The sequence below is a fragment of the Coccinella septempunctata genome, chromosome 8, assembly GCF_907165205.1.
Source record: "Coccinella septempunctata chromosome 8, icCocSept1.1, whole genome shotgun sequence".
In the NCBI taxonomy this organism is placed as follows: domain Eukaryota; kingdom Metazoa; phylum Arthropoda; class Insecta; order Coleoptera; family Coccinellidae; genus Coccinella; species Coccinella septempunctata.
Genome location: NC_058196.1, coordinates 22,206,741 through 22,227,693, shown reverse-complemented (window position 1 = coordinate 22,227,693; position 20,953 = coordinate 22,206,741). Strand labels below are relative to the sequence as shown.

General features: G+C 35.0%; 1 protein-coding gene and 4 non-coding genes across 7 annotated transcripts in view; 1 reads left to right on the top strand and 4 right to left on the bottom strand.

The window, feature by feature from the left end:
* Nucleotides 1–20,842, top strand: part of LOC123318549 (neuropathy target esterase sws) — a 30,689-nt gene extending 9,847 nt beyond the window's left edge. Inside the window, exons 14-22 of one of the 3 annotated variants that reach the window (XM_044905206.1) lie at nt 8,792–8,947; nt 9,084–9,203; nt 10,350–10,536; nt 12,675–12,791; nt 17,973–18,184; nt 18,433–18,677; nt 18,838–18,937; nt 19,012–19,064; nt 20,522–20,658. In XM_044905206.1, the coding sequence (XP_044761141.1) occupies nt 8,792–8,947; nt 9,084–9,203; nt 10,350–10,536; nt 12,675–12,791; nt 17,973–18,184; nt 18,433–18,677; nt 18,838–18,937; nt 19,012–19,053 (1,179 nt within the window). In that variant the 3' untranslated portion in view covers nt 19,054–19,064; nt 20,522–20,658. Of the gene's footprint in view, nt 1–8,791; nt 8,948–9,083; nt 9,204–10,349; nt 10,537–12,674; nt 12,792–14,608; nt 14,726–17,972; nt 18,185–18,432; nt 18,678–18,837; nt 18,938–19,011; nt 19,065–20,521 lie in introns of all 3 variants that reach the window. The other 2 variants (XM_044905205.1, XM_044905204.1) reach the window with 2 other exon arrangements.
* On the bottom strand, nt 792–998 carry LOC123319610. Its single transcript, XR_006538566.1, has one exon. It is a non-coding gene; the product is annotated as a small nucleolar RNA U3 (small nucleolar RNA).
* LOC123319682 lies at nt 1,898–2,104 on the bottom strand. The gene has a single exon (XR_006538628.1). It is a non-coding gene; the product is annotated as a small nucleolar RNA U3 (small nucleolar RNA).
* On the bottom strand, nt 2,634–2,840 carry LOC123319680. Its single transcript, XR_006538626.1, has one exon. It is a non-coding gene; the product is annotated as a small nucleolar RNA U3 (small nucleolar RNA).
* LOC123319620 lies at nt 3,399–3,605 on the bottom strand. Its single transcript, XR_006538575.1, has one exon. It is a non-coding gene; the product is annotated as a small nucleolar RNA U3 (small nucleolar RNA).
* Nucleotides 20,843–20,953: the final 111 nt, after the last annotated feature.

The following is a 20,953-nucleotide window of genomic DNA, read 5'->3' as shown; positions in this document are numbered from 1 at the left end:
ACGTAAGGAGATTGTGGGTATTGGCTAAAAGTCAGAGCCATCAATGAAGTGACTTGCAGCTGTATGACTGAATTATGATTCATGACTGAACCTTAAGCGTTAACGTCCCTTTTGTGAGTCCGTACCCGAATACATTCAGGTTGCGGAAATAAAACTTCGAAGAATGTTTCATCTTTTAAATTAAATATGTATTTTTTTTGACTCTTGAATAACTCAATCTAATATATAAAATTCTCGTGTCACAGTTTTCGTTGCCATACTCCTCCGAAACGGCTTGACCGATTTTGATGAAATTTTTTGTGCTTATCCGGTATCTATGAAAATCGGCCAACATCTATTTTTCATCCCCCTAAATGTTAGGGGTAGTCCACCCCTAAATTTTATTTTTTAGACAAAATTTTTAATTTCTATTTTTTTATGATACAACATACAAAAATACATACAATCCTCAATTTTCACCCTTCTACGATCAACCCTTATTTTTTAATAGCCATTTTAGTAATTTAGGCAATTATTTATATGGCAAAACAACGTTTGCCGGGTCAGCTAGTATAATATACAATATTCTGTATTTTTCTGTATAAATGAAGAGTTTACTCCACCAGATTTGAATTTGTGTGGTAATTTTGAGTAAAAATGTTGGTACAAAAGGAGTACCCAAACACTGTTGATGAAAAACGAAAGAAACATGTATAGTCATGCAATAATCAGAAAATTGAATAGACGATGAGGAAATATCAATAAGAAAATGAGGAACTGTCGCTGTTACATTGATTCAATGAAAAGAAGCAACCCCTCAGATTGTTTTGTGTCCGTAACTGAACAAATTCAGCTGAACGATCATCGATAGCCACAAGGATTTCACGAGGAATTCCTTGAGCTTGCCTCACGCTCAAGACACGAAACTACGACTCATCGTCGAGGTTACGACCACTCTCAATGTGAGTTGAGAATGTGTGAAGATATACTACAGAAATGATCCTGTGAAGTATGATCTTAAAATTTTCAACCAACTTCGAGGCTTTATATTGAAACGTAAGGAGATTGTGGGTATTGGCTAAAAGTCAGAGCCATCTAATAGCAAAACTTTCTACTTTCTTCAAAACTCCTAATAGAGGATATTGTTGAATGAAGTGACTTGCAGCTGTATGACTGTATTATGATTCATGACTGAACCTTAAGCGTTTACGTCCCTTTTGTGAGTCCGTACCCGAATACATTCAGGTTGCGGAAATAAAACTTCGAAGAATGTTTTTTTTGACTCTCGAATAACTCAATATAATATACAATATTCTGTATTTTTCTGTATAAATGAAGAGTTTACTCCACCAGATTTGAATTTGTGTGGTAATTTTGAGTAAAGATATTGGTAAACAAGGAATTCCCAAACACTCTTGATGAAAAATGGAAGAAACATGTATATTTAGATTACTTCTTGTGGTGGAAATGAGCCGACAAAAATTCTCGATGATTTATGGTATTATTGGGTGATTTCTATCATTCTATTGAAATTATACCTGCTTTCAAAGTACCTAAAATAATCAGATCTAAAAAAATAATGAGTTACTGGATCGGAAATGCAATTTTTGTGGAAAGCTAACAAGAAAACTATCTCAGTTTTCAGCTTTCGTAAAAACTGTGAAATATCCACAATGTTTTACGAATATTCAATAAAAGAAGTATAAGTAGTGGATCGAAGTGAAGCAATTTGAGTATATGTAAAGTAGTATAAGTAATTAGAAAATTTCATCCAATAACTTATAATGATTGAAAAAAGTTAAAGTTGTAATCTGTCTTAATCAAATACACGATGAGGAAATATCAATTAGAAAATGAGGAATCAAATGAGAAATTGATTCCAACTGTCGCTGTTACATTGATTCAATGAAAAGAGGTAACCCCTCAGATTGTTTCGTGTCCGTAACTGAACAAATTCAGCTGAACGATCATCGATAGCCACAAGGATTTCACGAGGAATTCCTTGAGCTTGCCTCACGCTCAAGACACGAAACTACGACTCATCGTCGAGGTTACGACCACTCTCAATGTGAGTTGAGAATGTGTGAAGATATACTACAGAAATGATCCTGTGAAGTATGATCTTAAAGTTCTCAACCAACTTCGAGGCTTTATGTTGAAAGGTAAGAAGATTGTGGGTATTGGCTTAAAGTCAGAGCCATCTGATAGCAAAACTTTCTAGTTTCTTCAAACCTCCTAATATAGGATATTGTTGAATGAAGTGACTTACAGCTGTTTGACTGTATTATGATTCATGACTGAACCCTAAGCTTTAACGTCCCTTTTGTGAGACCGTACCCGAATACATTCAGGTTGCGAAAATAAAAGTTCGAAGAATGTTTCATCTTTTAGATTAAATATGTATTTTTTTGACTCTTAAAAAACTTTGAAAATGAAGTTTACTCCACCAGATTTGAATTTGTGTGGTAATTTTGAGTAAAGATGTACAAAAGGAGTACCCAAACACTCTTGATGAAAAATGAAAGGAACATGTACAGTCATGCAATGATCAGAAAATTGAATAGACGATGAGGAAATATCAATAAGAAAATGAGGAATCAAATGAGAAATTGATTCCAACTGTCGCTGTTACATTGATTCAATGAAAAGAGGTAACCCCTCAGATTGTTTCGTGTCCGTAACTGAACAAATTCAGCTGAACGATCATCGATAGCCACAAGGATTTCACGAGGAATTCCTTGAGCTTGCCTCACGCTCAAGACACGAAACTACGACTCATCGTCGAGGTTACGACCACTCTCAATGTGAGTTGAGAATGTGTGAAGATATACTACAGAAATGATCCTGTGAAGTATGATCTTAAAGTTCTCAACCAACTTCGAGGCTTTATGTTGAAAGGTAAGAAGATTGTGGGTATTGGCTTAAAGTCAGAGCCATCTGATAGCAAAACTTTCTAGTTTCTTCAAACCTCCTAATATAGGATATTGTTGAATGAAGTGACTTACAGCTGTTTGACTGTATTATGATTCATGACTGAACCCTAAGCTTTAACGTCCCTTTTGTGAGACCGTACCCGAATACATTCAGGTTGCGGAAATAAAAGTTCGAAGAATGTTTCATCTTTTAAATTAAATATGTATTTTTTTGACTCTTGAATAACTCAATATATGCAATATTCTGTATTTTTCTGTATAAATGAAGTTTACTCCACCAGATTTGAATTTGTGTGGTAATTTTGAGTAAAGATGTACAAAAGGAGTACCCAACACACTTGATGAAAAATGAAAGAAACAGTCATGCAATAATCAGAAAATTGAATAGACGATGAGGAAATATCAATAAGAAAATGAGGAATCAAATAATCAAATGAGAAATTGATTCCATCTGTCGCTGTTACATTGATTCAATGAAAAGAGGCAACTCCTCAGATTGTTTCGTGTCCGTAACTGAACAAATTCAGCTGAACGATCATCGATAGCCACAAGGATTTCACGAGGAATTCCTTGAGCTTGCCTCACGCTCAAGACACGAAACTACGACTCATCGTCGAGGTTACGACCACTCTCAATGTGAGTTGAGAATGTGTGAAGATATACTACAGAAATGATCCTGTGAAGTATGATCTTAACATTCTCAACCAACTTCGAGGCTTCATGTTGAAGGGTAAGAAGATTGTGGGTATTGGCTAAAATTTGGATTTCACGAGGAATTCCTTGAGCTTACCTCACGCTCAAGACACGAAACCATTGTATAAAGACCATCTTTATACAATGGCTGAACGATCATCGATAGTATCAAGGATTTACTACAGATACAATACACAACAATACTTTATTCAATGTTTACAGAGCTTATTTACAATATAATATGTTCACAGTTATACATAAAAAAAGTTCCTACAATGATGTTTGTAGTATTTTCTGGTTAAAACTTTGCAACATGGTGTTATTATAACATTGTGTTGTTGTTTGTAGGGTGAAGTTTATAATTTAAATTAACGGGAAAAGAAAAAACTTACAACTTTCTTCGAAATTATTGGAAGGATTGTTGTAAATAGATATAAATTTAGGGCCGTTTGTAATTTGAATACAAACGTTCTCTAAGGTACATTGGGTCTCAGGTAGAATTTTGAATGGAGGACTTCCCTACATGTTTGCCAACCTAGAAAAAGGTCTAAAAGGTCTACCAACAGGGAATGATTGCTTTCTAACGAAACCTACTTCATTCTTTCCGCAATGATCAAATATATTTATGAAATTCTATCGAGCTTTCTAGAGTTTACTGTTAAAAAGAAAAAAAGATTTTCATAACCTCGATTGCTGATTGGTTGAAATTTATGTTGGTATTACTACTTCTTGTGACAATTGACATGTTTCGTTGGCAAATGTCAAGAAGAAAAAAGTAATCTGTTAGGTTATGGGCAAAGTTTTGGTTATGTGCACAATCTTTGCTTGAACGCATTCTTGTTTTCTTGTATTTTGTGAGCTATACAGCAGACAATATTAATATTATATATATCAGTAAAAATGACATTTGCCAATGAAATATGTCGATTGTCACAAGAAGTAGTGATACCAACATAAATTTCAACCAATCAGCAATCGAGGTTATGAAAATCTTTTTTTCTTTTTAACAGTAAACTCTAGAAAGCTCGATAGAATTTTATAAATATATTTGATCATTGCGGAAAGAATGAAGTAGGTTTCGTTAGAAAGCAATCATTCCCTGATGGTAGACCTTTTAGACCTTTTTCTAGGTTGGCAAACATGTAGGGAAGTCCTCCATTGAACTGCACTATTCATAAGAATCTGTGCGTGTTACCTGAGCGATCCTTTTTAATTACGTGGAATTCCTTAATTTTAAAATTGTTCGAGGGTATTAGATGAGTTTCATTTATGAGAAAAATAGAAATAGAATGCTTATTTAGAAAATATGAAATTTCTTGTCAGTTGTTACGAACTTCGTCGGAATTCCAGGTAACTTGATTAAGACTTGGTTGTGAATTAAAGACGATTAATGAAAGTATAAAATACATGGAATTTTTCGCCTGCGCTATTGGAGTTTGCCAAATTTTGATTCAAGTTCTTTCATTAGAATCATTAATGAAAAAAAATCGGCAATTTTGAAATCCTTATTAAGACGATCAATTTTTTTCTTAATTTCAAAAAATGTACCCATTACCTCCATACATTGTTGAATACTTTGTTCCTCCTTGTGTTGGTTCGTCTGGCTATTCGTCCTGGTTTCCTGAATCTTCTTTCTTTCCTCCCGAGGGTTTTTCTCTTGTATTGGGGCAGGAGTATACTGCTCGGGGGCCTCAACAGTTTGCCTGGATAGTTGAGAGTTTCTGAGTCTTCTCCTTTCCATTATTTCAATGTATGTCTCGCAGTTAACACTGTTCGCGGGATGTTTGCCGCTGCAGTTGGCACATTTTGCTGGTTCGTCCCGTGGTTTCGTACAGTCCCTGGTGAGATGTCCTCCAGCACATTTCAGACACTTTTGTGGTCCATAACAATTTGAGGTGGCGTGTCCCCATTTTTGACATCTCCTACACTGTATAATATCTTTTGAGTAGGGGCGCTCCCATGAAACTACTACGTGATTTAAAACTTTAACTTGCTTCTGCAAGTTTTCTAGAGTAACTTTGCTATCTGTTATTACCATAAAGGGCGGGCGAGAGAGCGGGTTTCTGGTCCCTTTCATTAGAAACATATTTTTCACGTTGATTTTATATTCTTCTATTAATTCGCATTTTAGTTTTTCAATGTTCACTCCGGGTACAAAACCACGTAGGACAAACGCTTGGGTTTTATTTGTTTCGGTGGCGTAAGTGTGGAAATTAAACCCCGCAGCCGAGAAGTACCGTTTCAGTCTGTTGAAGTTTCGTTCGTCTTCAACTAACACGCTGGATGTATCTTTTCCATATTTTATATAGAATTCTTCGTCATCAATAATGGCTCTTATGATGTTAACCATCTTTTCATGTTCCGCACGCGTAAATACACCATCTATCACTATGGGAGGGATTCTCACTTTGGTTTTCGACGTTTTCGTTGTTGTTGCAGATTCATCGACTGTTTCCAAAAGTAGGTTACTGTGGCGGTTTCTTATTCTGATGGTTTCGAGGCCGTTTTCAATTTTCGTTATATCCGATCGGTTTCTTGATGAACCGGGCCGTTACCTCCGATATGAAAAGGCCTGGGCGCTGTCGTGTGACGTCAGCATAGCGAGGCCTAAGACGTGGAACGTTTTTGGCGCGGCATTCACGTCTATTATTCAATTTTTTCGGTTTTTTGGGATGTTTATCATTCGGAAATTATTGTCAATAATTCTGCAATGGAAGGGCTTTCAGATTAAAGAGGATGCCAGTCGTTCTTTGTCTCCCATTCGATTTTATTATGGGAAAACGAAGTTTCAAAACAAAAACCATTTTCTTATCAGTCTGAAGAATAATGCGGAAAAAAACGACAAGAATTTCATCATACAGTATCTGAGAAAAGAATCATAGGTGAATGACAAAACTCATTGGAAACAAAAATTCGAATGTAATCAAGCTACAAATTTTTTCAATTTTCTGCTGTTATAGGTTTTACTTGAAGAGTCGTTTGTCTTTCCGCAATAATTTTTTAATAGTGTGTTGGTGGTTCAGGTTATCACTATATTAGAAATGCGTTCACCAGTATGGATTTCACACTTATTATCCGGCAAAAGTTCGTGTTCAAAAAACAATTTTAAAATGAATTGCGTTAAACATGCACGCTTATTATGAAGGCTCAGGAATGTTTCTTCAAATTCGAGAAGAATTTTGTTGAATATTATATAGGCATATAAAACTATTTGAACAATAGAATCTTTTGGATAGAGCAATTTTCCTCGACTCAAACTTTTTATAAGGGTGTAATTATCTTCGACAACTAACTCGTCATTATAAATTTAATCTAACCGATAAGATCTCACCACTTTTCGAGTCCGTTGCTGAAGAAAACTTGACTATGTTTTCTTCTAAAAAATGCAACTCACAGAATCTGCTATGTACAGATGGGTTGAAATTTTTTCTAGGAATAGCAAGCATCCTCTTGCTACACATTTTGGTGTCTGTAGGAAAACGGAATGCATGCACTTTTGGTCCATTTTTGTAGTTTCCTCTACAACTAGGAAAACAACAGGAGTACGGCATTATAAATTATGTCCTAATATCACTCACAACACAAATAGTATTGAAAAGTACTTTTCACTATTCAATTCAGTAACTGAATTATTCGAAAAAGATTTAAACTTTCACCGTCACGCGCAATTCAGACTCGCCAAACTGAGTTGTCTATAAACGGCAGGCGGCAGGCCATTTTTTGGCGGGTTCTTGCATAGACCAATTGAGACCATAGACGCTCTCACGTGATTTTCGCGTTCGAAGCTTTGATTCGTCGACGTCTATGTTCGTCGATTCGCGATCCGCGTAAGGTGAGAGGGTTAAACCAACTCTTTGGTGTTAAACGTTAGACCTCGCAGTGCTGACGTCACAGCGCTATACGTCACAAGCACCTGGGCCTTTTCTTCTCGGAGGTAACGACCGGGCTGAGTTTGATTCGGTTTGTCCTTCTTCACAAAGCTAATTTTTTCCCTCACGTCCATTTTCACCAATATTTAAGAATAACGGATCACTTTATTTTATTAGCCGTACAATTTGCAATTAGCACTCTACACTACACTAACACTATGCTGATTCACTACAGAAATGATTTCAGTCAAGTTATCGTGGTTTTATGATGAATCGTAAGGAAGCTTTGGGTATCGGCTGAAAATCAGGGCCATCTAATGGCCAAACTTGCCACTTTCTTCGAAACTTCCAATAGATCCCTGCACGACCAGAGCGAGGGTAGCTTATAGCCACTGACAGCTGAAGCTCATTTCAAACCCTCGAAGAAGAAGAAACTTATAAAGTTGATTTATCTGAAAACACTTGTAAGAAATTCAAATTAGATCCGTGGTAAATAGTTGAGGCTAAGGAGGATACAATTTCTTTTCAGAAACATAAACCACCCTGTGTTTCTGTAATCAGTAGACTCAGCCAACATTTATCGTCCTCCAAAGTTTTGCTCCCAACAGAATGTGGAATAAACTATTGTGCAGATATATGTATTGATGATAGCGTTTCGGTTGAGTTACAGGCCCAGTCATCAATGCTCGATAACTAATATTAATTAGTTAATTAATATTAGTAATATTAATTAATATTAGTAATATTAATTAATATTAATAATAATGTTGGACTGTGAGGAGAATTATTCAAACTTTGCCGTTAGCGCATTGTTTAGAAATCCTTTATGACGAATTGAATTGCAATGATCGAAAAACTGAAGAAGACTTGAAAACTCTTCGAGAATTCAATAAAAAAAGTTATTCATTCATCGTGAACGGTTTTCAAGATATGATCCCTAGTTAACCATCATAACCATAAAATTTTTCGTCGAAAAAAATTATCACAATTCGAATATTTCGAAATCAGAATTTCGTGTAGATTCAGAATTTGATATAAAAATTGGGTATTCTCTGAAAAAGCAGGGTGGTATCGTGTTTCACCACTTTCAGACTAATAAATCAAAAGTAATTTCAGCTTATGCTTATCCGCCAAAGTTTGAATCATACTCCTAGCCCAAAATGTTTGAGAGTTACATTGAACTCTACAAGAGTTCTTTTAGAGTTCAATGGAGTTATCGAGCACTGTTGACTCAACCTGTATGAACTCAAATCATACGACCATTCATGATACCGCGAGTTTCGCAACAATGTTCAGTTGTTTATTTTCTATTTTCAGAATGAATTGTATTCCAAAGTATGTTCTTCAGAACCGAACGTCCATTCTGATTTTTCAAGATTGGCCAGGTGGCTCACTGGTAAATCGGTTGGACTAGTATTGGGCGGGGGTGGAGCCAGGGGTGCCGCCCATATAGGAATGATCAAAGCGATACAGGTAAATAAAAAAAAATTTCACTGAAACAGAGGCTAAAAAGGATTTCTCTTGAGTAAAACGCTCATAGTGCTTATTATTCCATCAAATTTCTTTCTTAATTTCAAAACCACTAATGATTTACATAAATTTTCACCAGGAAGCAGGAATTCCCATAGATATGGTAGGCGGCGTTAGCATAGGTGCCTTCATGGGAGCCCTTTGGTGCCAAGAAAGAAATATCACAACCATGACTCAAAAAGCGAGGGAATGGTCAAAGGTAATATTTTTTTACTACTTGCTTTAACGGACATATATAGAGGGTGTCTTTACTGAAATCTGTACCATCTTCGTTTGAGGTCAATTCAAGGTTCATTTTGGGTTGAAGATGTACCAAATAATACTTAGAAGCTGCTTCATTTGTCTACGAAACGACCTCACTCAACTTCCTTTCAATCGAAACACAATTACAGTCCATTCGCTTATATAAAAGCAGTCGGTTGTACTTGTAAATTTGACACATTTTTCGAATATGGGAGGTTAAAACATCATTGGGTTTCAAATGAGCACCATGTTCTTAAGTAGTAGCAATTTCTCACATATTATTAGAGAAATTGAATATAGAAATGTTTGGTTGCATACCAATATCTTGTTTGTCATTTTTATATTTCTAATTCGCACATGTACTGTGTAAGTCCTTTTTTAAAAACGATTTAGTTTGCCTTAATGCAATTTTGTGTAAAAGATCCACAAATGTGTAGTGTCACTGATTCAGCTGTTTATTCTGAAGGTAAATTTGTTCTTCCAGAGGTGGCACAGCTCATTATGAAAACTTAAAATGGCTATATCTTTTCATCAGGTCCGAATCGAAAAAATGTTATAGGAAATAAGTGTTTATTTTGACCTCAAGTATCTACTGTTGAAATATTTGTACGAGTCAAAGACTCACCCTGTATAATCTTATCGATTTTAAAATTTTGAAAAGCGATGTCTGTCGCCCGTTATATTCCAAATGATCTTTCGCATAATCAAGTATTGTGTAAAAACGTGTTCGTTTTTCTACGATTCCATATTTTGTTTTTCGAAAATAAAATCCTCAACTGCCACCATCTCTTTGGGCAAACAGTTGTGGCAACGTCGTTTTGCCATTATTTCATGTGCGCCAACCTCCGCTCTAGTTACAAAAAAGTAAACCATGGCCGATCGACTGCTTTTATAAAAGTGAATGGACAATGGGGACACAACACGTATTTTATTGATCTCAACATGTCAAATTTGTTCGGAATCGGAAATTGTCGTTCCTCAGTAGTAGAAAACTGTCAAACTTGGACCGAAGTCTCCCACTGATGATGATCCAGAGTACAATTCACATAATATACGAAATTTTGAAGTAGTTTTAGAATGTTTATATACAGTATGATTTTAGAAAATGACCCAGTGGTGGAGACAGCTTTTAGATCTAACCTATCCGGTTACGTCGATGTTTAGCGGTAAAGATTTCAATACGACAATTAGATCGGCATTCGGCGAAACTTACATAGAAGATCTATGGCTTCCCTATTTCACCGTGACTACAGATATAACCTCATCCGGCATGAGGGTACATTATCACGGTGAGTATTGTTTTATTTGTTTGGCTGTATATGTTTTGTACAATGTTGATGTTTAGTTGGAAATAATCTTTCGAAAGATGAAAGCTCTAATATATTGACGGCACTAAAAAATATTTGGAAGACTTGAACAATGCCACCATAGTGTACATTCAATGTAAAATACTTACGCCCATAATTCTCGTCAAAATGGACAGTTTTGAATTTTAATGGGGCAATAAATTTTAATGGTGTGTCTTTTAAAGCTTCCTTCAGTCCAGCTAAAAAGAGAAACCAAAAGAAGCTTTAAATTGAGGGAATCTTGAAATTTATTATTTAACTGGCTGTTACCTTCCAAAGAAGGTTTTCCACTTAATTCACTGTAACACAGAGACGTTGATTAATTAGATTAACACAGAGATGTGGATTAATTTCTTATTTATTATCCTTCAGATTGAACACTGAAAGGAACCAACTTTGTATAGTCCCATTCACTTTTATAAAAGCAGTCGGTTGGCCTTGGAAATTTGACACGTTCTACACTGTTTGGGACTAAAATGTTAGGATATGACGCTTGTCAAAATATTTTTTGGTTTTAAGTCTATGTTGTCCGTTCTACATAAAGGTCCTAGTGATGACGTAATTCTCACAATATGAATTCACTTCGAAAGATTATTTCCTTAATTCACTCATTTGAATATGGTTCATTTCATCACATGTACATCATTCTACTAAATCTTCGTATTATTGTGATTGGTTATCCTGTATGTTCCACAAAATTCAACATTTAACAGTTTTTGAATTTCCAATTTATTTTTCACTTTTGAAAATACTTCTAAATTTTCAATAGTGCAGCAGAATAAATTCTCATTGATTAGATACACTCTTTCAGTATACGCATGAGAAATTAAGTGTTTCTTAATTTTTGTGACATTGATGATCGCTATGGTACATCTATAGAAAGCACGATTAAACATAGAATTTCCCTGAATTTTTAGTACTGTTTGTGACATCTTGTTGACAAATCATGTCCAATACAGATTGTTTTCAAAGTTGAGTCTTTTGTTTTCGAAAGAAGTTAGAACTCGTCAAAATGAAGAATATACACAAAAAACCGCTCAATAAAATATTCAAGATGGCGTTGTTGCCATACAGTAGTTGGATGAGAGCTCATTCAATTTCAAGTACTGGACTGTGGAGAGCGACAGTGGAAAAACGAAACAGATAACCGAAACGTCATCGTTTCCGATGGTTCAGTACCTCACACTTATTTGCTCGCAAAAGCTTCTTAGTGAACGTCAGTAGTTTTTCTTGATTTTTTATTCCATAAGCGATTATCAGGCAACTTGTTAAGTATTTCGTATTTCATTTCTCATAGACCAAAATGAATTTCGATGCGGTCTGAAAGAGTGGTTATATGACTTTCAATATTTTGAAGTAAGAAGTAATATGAAACCTTTTTTTCAATAATTCTATATAGAATCATTATCGCAGGAAATAGTGAGTAAATCTGAAGATATTTAAGAAACATCTTTTCAGGATAGGTAGGTCACTAAAAAACACTCCACCATAACAATCACTTCAATGTGTATATTGTACCATAATTTCACTGTATATGTTCGTCCACGCACAATATACATTAACGAAAATGAGAACACGCTTTCATTTTACTGATAAAAAAGCTTCTGTATTATTATATTATTTTCCAGTTGAATTCCTACAATCATATTTTATGAATATGTGTATTTCTCTTCATTCCCTTAAGTATCAAGTTATATTGGAAAAAATCTATAATTGCTTGTAACTAAGAATAAACATAAAATAAGACTCTAGGTATCGATTACGTTTCTCTATGTCAAGTAGATGCAGAGATGTAGATGCAGAGATGTAGAGAAGCGTGTTTATCTAGAGGAGTAGAGGTAATGAGTAAATTTTAACTATTGGATGTAGCGGTAGGATTATTATTTCGTTGTGTCACTTGATTCACATAATCGAATATCTGCTAATTCCTATGATTGCAATACTAAGAAACATCGATCATTTAAGCTCAAAACCGGCGCAGTGCAGGCCGTTATGAGGTTCATTTATTCCGATGTTTCTTCGTATTCGAAATTGAGTGTCTGTATTTTGATGAAGTAAGTAGTTATAGAGCTTTTCCGTAGGCTCACTATGGAGGTATGTGAGAGCTTCAATGTCACTTTCTGGCTATATGCCCCCGCTATGCGATCCAGTAGACGGCCATCTGCTATTAGACGGCGGCTACACAAATAACTTACCAGGTACTTACGCCTTATTTTTTTTCTGTCGGTTTTTTTCTCTAGATTACTTCAGTAAGCTATCGAAAGGCCACATCATCAAATAAGGTACGTACAAGTCGCTTTCAGAGGACTCTAAAGGAAGCCAGGTAACCAATCACAATAGTTAAACTGGAAGGTTGGTTGAAAAAAATTTCACCATAGTTCCTTGTATCTATAAGCAAAACATGATGTTTTTATCGATGAGCACCGTCCGCTTTTGTAATGGAGAATGGATTTTGTGGGAAATGGAGAGGACGTTGGTCGTAATCCACATCGCTTGTAGTCTGTCAGAATGTATGGCTATGTCTGATAGTTTCTTTACGGGTTTATACAAGTCTTTAGATTGCAAATATTTCTGCCTGAAAGACACTTGTACAGCGGCTTAGAAATAATGAGCAGCTGCATACAATACTAATTCTTCAATCACCCTTACCTCCTCTAGATATTTTCAAGGTGGCCTCATTGGCTAATCTATGTATCACAAAATAAAGAGGTGTGGGATCTCCATTGCCCTAGTTGAGCACGTTTTCATCCTGTGATGCAAACACAAGCTAGCCTTTATATTCTATCGAGGTTATTCTCACTTACTTTGCCATTAGAAATTTTCGTCAAAAATCCACGTGATAAACCACGTGCCACTACCGTTTTTTAACTTTCTCGGTGTGAATACAGCCTCTCAACACTTGCAGAATTGCAATTCAAAAGGAACACTTTTTTTCTTTACCATTTTTTTATATTCAGCCTAGACAGAAAGGTACAGCCATTTTGTGTATTCAGAATGAGCTATTCCACCCCTGGAAACCTGACGCTGAAGTTTTTACTATCATTAAATATGCCATTTTAACCTACTATATCAGAAACATAACCATAAACTCACTTTTTCCATTCCATTTTGCGATCGCAGTAGTCTGTGTAATAAAATAAACCATAAGGGACCCGTATTAGCTCTGATATTCATCTCAAATATGTAATCATTCATTATAGTTGTTTATTTCCTTTCATACAAGAGTTGCCAGATTAAAATATAGCCTACTCAACCTTTCATTTTCAAATAAATAAATGATATTATGAGCTGAAACATAATTATGAAACAAGAAATAAAAAAAAATTAATTCAGGATATAACAAGCTCAACATACATACAAAAAAATGTGACCTATAGTATATTTGCAATATGGAATAAATTACCAAACAGTTTCAAATCCAAAATTAATTGTGAAGATAACAATAAGTATAAAAAGGTATTGAAAAACTTTCTATGTAACAAATGTTATTATTCTCTAGGAGATTACCTCCTTGAAGAAAATTTTGAGGGGTTTATAGGGGAAAATTGTGTAATTTGTTTTCTTTGGTTGTTTTGATGTTATTTGTGACACGATCTATACCTTTTGTTGGTATATGTAAGAAAGGATCAAATAAAGTACTATCTATCTTTTATTTCTGAACGTTCAAACGTGACAAATGGGATATAATGATTTGTCATGCTCGATTATAAAACTTCATAGTTATTGTGAATAATATTAATGTTTTTATATCAATTAATACTGAATAATGCTTTGAAGTAACACGACATAAGACCATCACTTCTATTCAATCTCATCTCATAATTTTTCAGCAATGAGTTCGTGTTTCACAGGACCTGAGAATCCTATAATATAGCGATGTGGATTTGATTCTTTCGTCTCTCCCACTTTACCATCTCCGTATGTAAAATAGCTTCTTGTACATTTTAGATTGAACATTGCTCTTTGCGAGTTGTGAATTCTTGTCGAATACAAGGAACTTTGATTGATTCCGCAGGTTCTTTATGGCGATATGTACGTGCCAGTATGACTATTGTGGGTATTCTTCCTCCCCTATGCGACCCGAGGGATGGGCATATGTTGGTTGACGGGTGTTATACCAACAACGTACCAGGTAATATGCAACCAGATCACCTTTCGCGATTTCTGAAGTGGAACTCGTTCGTTTTCGTTTTGCTATGTTGGCAGAACTAATATTAATCCATTGCAAGCCACAGTGATGAAAAAATATCAAGCGGAAATAAAAATACTAAATTCTCTTTTCGTTTTGTAATCTCAAGTCTAGTTCAAGACCATTACTCAAGACATACATAAGTTAAGTTTCAAAACTAGCTAAGGCCCGTTTTCACCAATACCCCTTAAAACGAGTACTCAACTAAGTGTCGTTTAAAGTTAATGGACGCTTAATTTTATTCCCAGTTGCACGACTGTGGCTTAATAGAATCTTAAGTAAGGGGCCCTTAAGTTTTTATATCTATTGATATTTCTGTTTTTTATTTTGGTGCAACTTCATCCTAGTCCAATGAAGCTATTTCATTAATTGGTCGGTTTCCGATGATCGTTGTCATTTCATTAACCTAACTTAATTGTCCTGTCAGTCAGTCAGTCAAGGATTGTCAAATAGAAGGTACCTAAGTTTATATAAGTACAACACTTTCTTTGTAAGGTCTTGTGTGAATTTGTTTTATTAATGTTGAAGAGGAACGTGAAGAAAAAGTCCTTATTGTCCTTGTTAGTACGAATACGATGAATGATTTCCAAGCAAGTGGTGGTAACCTACAAAGGGCACTCAACTTCTCAACAGAAGAAAAGAGTTTGTTGCTAACTATAGTATGATTTGTGACACAAAATTGAAAATTGAAAGACTGATGGCATAACAATAAAGGCAAAGGAAAAGGCTTGGTGTTCAGTAATGAATTTATTCAATTTTCAAAATCCATCAAAAATGGGAAATTCTGCAGCCAATTCAACAAATTATTTTAGGTTAGAATGGCGCCCTTAAATACCTAAGTGGTCATTACAGGAGCGCTTAGATTTAAGTCTAGCTTTAGCCATTTAAATGTCACTTAACAGTTGGTGCAACGTAATTTAAGTTAAGGGTTCATTTTAAGGGACACTTATGCCCGTTTGCACCGTTTCGCTGGTAACCATGGTTAAACTAATCGACGTTTAATATTTAAACGTTGCTTAGCGGTTGACGGTTTGCACCGTGGAATCATAATCGTTGTTTACTTTAATCATTGATAGGTTTGGCAACACCACTCACACCATAAAAAATTCAAAATTTCAGCCAAGCACATCATAGAAGATAATTTAAAAAGAAAAAGAAGTCAAGGTTTTCTGACTAAACTTCTGTTGTCAAGGTGGGAAATTTGAACATTTCATATGCAGTTTCGGTGTTGTGTTTTGAATATTTGAAGTGCGCGAACATGGATAGCATCAACACATCCTATTACTCGAGGAAAAAGAGCCTTCTTGTGAAAGGACTGTAGAATTTGCACTATATCCTCATCTTTGGTCATTGTAATGAATTCGGAATATAATTTACCAATTGCTAATGAAACTGCAGCAATAATTCTTGATACTTTCGATACATCTACATTTATAAAATTATCAACTGACCAGAACTAGCATAAAACCGCAATGTAGGTAGCAATTGATTTATTGGGTCAACAATATTATTCCTGAAATATCTATATATGTATAATATAACTAATTATTAAATTCCAAATCATTCTCCATATATGGCAAAAAAATAACACGGTTTCTTTCGTTGAACGAAAACTTCTGAAAAAAGTGAGGTCCATTCTTTCGAAATAATTTCTTCTACGGGGAAAATATCTGGGAAATCCAAATTCGATATTGCCAAGTGCATCAAGATCATCATTGCGATCTATCCTCTGCCAGACGTCGAAATCCATCAGCGCAAGGAAATTTTGAATGTCCTGAATGTGGCAGAGTGATCACCTCGAGAATAGGTCTTTTCAGTCATCGAAGGACTCGCCGAAGATAGGATCTGTGTGGGAGTTTCAACTCTATCTTCTATCATATAATAAAATGTAATCCTTCTGTGTGACGTTTTATACTCGCCATCGAGTTACAGCAATACATACATACAAGATCATCATCAAGTAATATCTCATCTTCCAAATCATCCATTATTAATTCGAATTTTATATCGACACAAATAGAAAACACAGTTGTCAATCGAATTTGAAGTATTACTTCAATCAACGTTTTAATCGGGCAAATTTCTGCGTTTAGTTTAAACAACGTTTAAGGACCTTATAATCAACGTTTAGGAACGGTGCAACCCGATTAAGGAATTAAACGTCGTTTAAAAATATAATCGTTGTTTAGACAAACGGTGCAAACGGGCATTAACACCAAGTGCGTTTGGTGCAAACGGGTCTAATGGAGCTAGTATTAAGCTGATAACGACTTAATATGGGTTTATTAATAAGCGGTCATCTTGAGAAAGTATCCACTGAGATAGGTCTTGAGACAGCTTTTGAGATCTGATTATCAATAAGGGCCTCAATGCTCAATGATATAACAAAGTATTCTTTTGAGTTTCACTTCAATGACGACATCATTATTACATCGAACACTTCTTCTCATATTTTTCAGACCATGTAACATTTTTGGTGAGTATGTGTTAATTTTTAGGTTTTTCATTGTACTAAGATGTTTCAATCAAACTTTGAAGGTTTTCCATATTTGTTATTGTTACTGAAATAATTTTGCACGTTTCACTGGAATATTTACATAAATTTCATCGATGATGAAGCGGGTCAGTCTTGGATATAAAATCAGTTCGATTTAAGTCGACCTAATAAAGATTTTTTATTTATTTCTGCTAATTGAATCATTTTTTTAAGTTCGTGAATAAATCAAAATAAACGTTATTTATTGTTTCCAAATGGTCATCCACTGAGGTCTTTCAGCCTTTATAACCCTCAGTTTGCTAGTTTTTAAGAAGAGGAATTGAGTTCGATCCCTTCACTAAGTGACGCTAGGGTTTATTCAAACATCGTAGCGTCCGTTGACAAGTGTCTATCAATTCGTTCCACTTTCATCGAGGTGTGAATTGTGTTGCTCTGACGAGGTCAAATAAAACCATGGTCAACATCTACACTTCCTCGATGGAGTGGACTTTCTGTTGATGCTCCTAGCGATGATGGTTAGCTAGTTCGATGTAGATTGTAACACTTCTTGATTTAAATATCAATTTTGTTTATTATTGACCACCTGAATCAGGAGGCTTATTCATTTCGTGATTACCTATTATGTTCTTCAACCTATCTAACCTATCCCAAATATATTCACGTGGTGTTGAGTTGGACGACTTCTATTTTTAGCTGATATCATGAGGAGTTTGGGTGCCAACCATATATTGGCCGTAGATGTTGGTTCGGTGGACGATCAAGATTTAACCAACTACGGGGACGATTTGTCGGGTTGGTGGTTGCTGTGGAAGAGGTGGAATCCATTCACGGAACCGGTGAAAGTTCCCAATTTGCCAGATATTCAATCCAGGTTAACTTACGTCAGCTGCGTGAGACAATTAGAAGTGAGTAAGAAAAAACAAGTAGCTCACTATCAAAAGGGAGTTTTCTGAATTTAGTAACTTGGATTTTATTCATACTAGTAACTTTGATACATCTTTGAGTGCGAATTCAGCTTGCAACCATCACTATTAGCTCTGTTATTCATCTCCAGTATGTAATCATTTATTATCGTTGTTCATTTGAATGATTTGTATTCTTTTTTGTGACGTTACCGTATGAGCGATGGAAAGAATCTGTTATTATTTTTTAGCAAGTGAAGAACAGCGACTACTGCGAGTACATCAGACCTCCAATTGATAATTATCGGACGCTTCAGTTTGGCAGTTTCGACGAGATCAAAGACGTGGGCTACCAGTATGGAAAAAGTTATTTCGAGGGTCAAAAATTGGTCGGTAATCTCCCGAACTTTAGGTCCGCGGCAGACATTCAGAGGAGTCCAGATATAAATAGTTATACTTTTACTGATCTGGCGCAGATGGTGTGCAAAGTATCCAAGTAAGTGTTCTTCTTTCTCAATTTCTGAACCATCCCGCGTTGAGGAAACAACTGGGACAATCTCTCGAATTACAAGAAAAAAAGATTTGTTACGGACGTATTTAGTTGATTCGAAAATCATTTGGGGACAGGGTGTTTATTTATTGCGATCCAATTTCAGGCCTTACGAAGACGAATCTTCAAGTTCTAGTACGTCCGATGATGAATATGAAGATGGTAGGGGAGGTTATGCCTCAGAGCCTACAGGAAGTCTGATAGACGTAAGTAGATTGAAAATATTCGGAAATTTTCAGTAGATGAAAGAATATTTAATTTCATGTTTTATTCTATTCAGCTACCTACACCCATCAGAGAAAGGGGTTTTCCAAGTTTCTAACACCTCAATTGGTAATGAGCATTATTAACACTAAATATGCTTTCTGTATCGGTGGTGGTGATCGGTGGTGATTAGTTCAACGACATGCATCACAAATAAACTGCTCGTCAAATGTTGAGAATATTTATTTTTTTGTGCAACGATGCATATTTTCCGTATTATATTAATATTATTTTCTTTCAATTCCATAAACTTGTAACGGTAATAGAAATGCCTTCTGCTTCAAGGGAAGCAAGTTTTCACCAATCATTTCTGTTCATGTGTTCTAGTAATGCACATTTGAATGATTTCCTCTTCAGTCTGTATTTCGTTTTCAATAGTATAAAACGGTTTTTTCAATTAACTTTCATACGTGTATTAACTTCCAATACCTGTTGTTCATTGAGAAAGCACCAAAAAAAAAATAAAATGTTTAAGACTTTTTACAACATATTTTTATCCATTTCTCTTCTTTATGAATTATTAGAAATTGATATTAATTGGCGAATGGCTTTCACTATTTATTAATGGATATATAGAGGGTGTATTTAAAGGTGAGGCTTTTTTTTAACCGAAGGTAGAATTGGTCAAAAAGAAGCCATTAAAATGATCACTGAAATTGGTCCTTATACGACCCTAGATTATTTGTTATGTGAAAACACCGAAAAATACTTGAAACCAAGTGTAAAAAGTAGAATATTAGTTCAAAATCTGAAAATTCTAAATTATTCACAAATTTTTTCACAGTGGTCATTACAATCTTCTTCTTGTTCGAACCCTCCAACAATCGTCGTAAAAATGGGATGAAATAGGGTAACCATAATAGCACATTGTCAGCATAGGCACTTTCAATCAACTGCCTTTTTCACCCTTAATCGCACAATATAAAAACTTTTTCAATTGACCTGATGCAACTAATCAGATAGACTCGTGAGTACTGAACTCATTGTCCAGCCATATGTTTATATTTCGTTTTTCCGATACCGGCGTCACCTTCCACAGCCCCGTACTTGAAATTTAATGAAATTTTGTCGAAGTATAAGGGGTTGTAGATCAGCTATCTTGAATATTTTATGAATTGTTGGTAAAATGACTTATTTCAATGACTTCTACTTCAAAAAAAAATCCTCACCTTTGAAAACACCCAGTATATATTAGCTGCTTTTGTTCTGCTTATAAAAAATATTGACTTCACCGGAAAAATTAAGAATACTTTCTTTATCCCGTTTTCCACCGTCCCAATCGAAACAATTTTTCGTGCAAAATCGTTGCTTCATAATCTACAATTCAGATCGTTTCAACAAAATAAAAATCTAGATGATTTTCTCAAAAAATTGAGGAATTTCGTTATGGAATTCTGGAGATGCTTATACATAAGCATATGTAATATTCCAAACAATGGGGTTTGATTAAATTGTATGGCTCGGTGCAATATAAATGTTGAATGAAGAGCTGAATGAATTTTAAATAACCCTTTGATACTTTTCAGGTGAACAAAGAAAACCTAATGAGGAGAGCTGGCGGATCACTCTCCCTGTCTGAAAATGAAATGGAATCAGAAGTAGAATTCGATTTAAAATCCATAAAAAAGTCAGATGCTAGTCTTAGTTTTAAGTAGAAGATACAAAATGTTTTATTTTTTCAACATGATTCGAACAAGAATGTATCCATAAGAATACTTGATTTGTGAAGTTACCAACCTAAACCTTTTGTTGTTTACATTTTTCATACTAGGCATAGGTATTAGAAAACGTATTTAATGTCAAAAGATCTCCTGTATATTTTTTGTAAAATATATCTTTGTGTTATACTTCATGGTTCTTTGAATTACCTTATCCTTTCCGCTTAGGTATGGCTAAAATAATCAGTCTGATGATTTTGAGCTATTTTGAGCTCGTTAGTGGATTCTACGTTAAAAAGT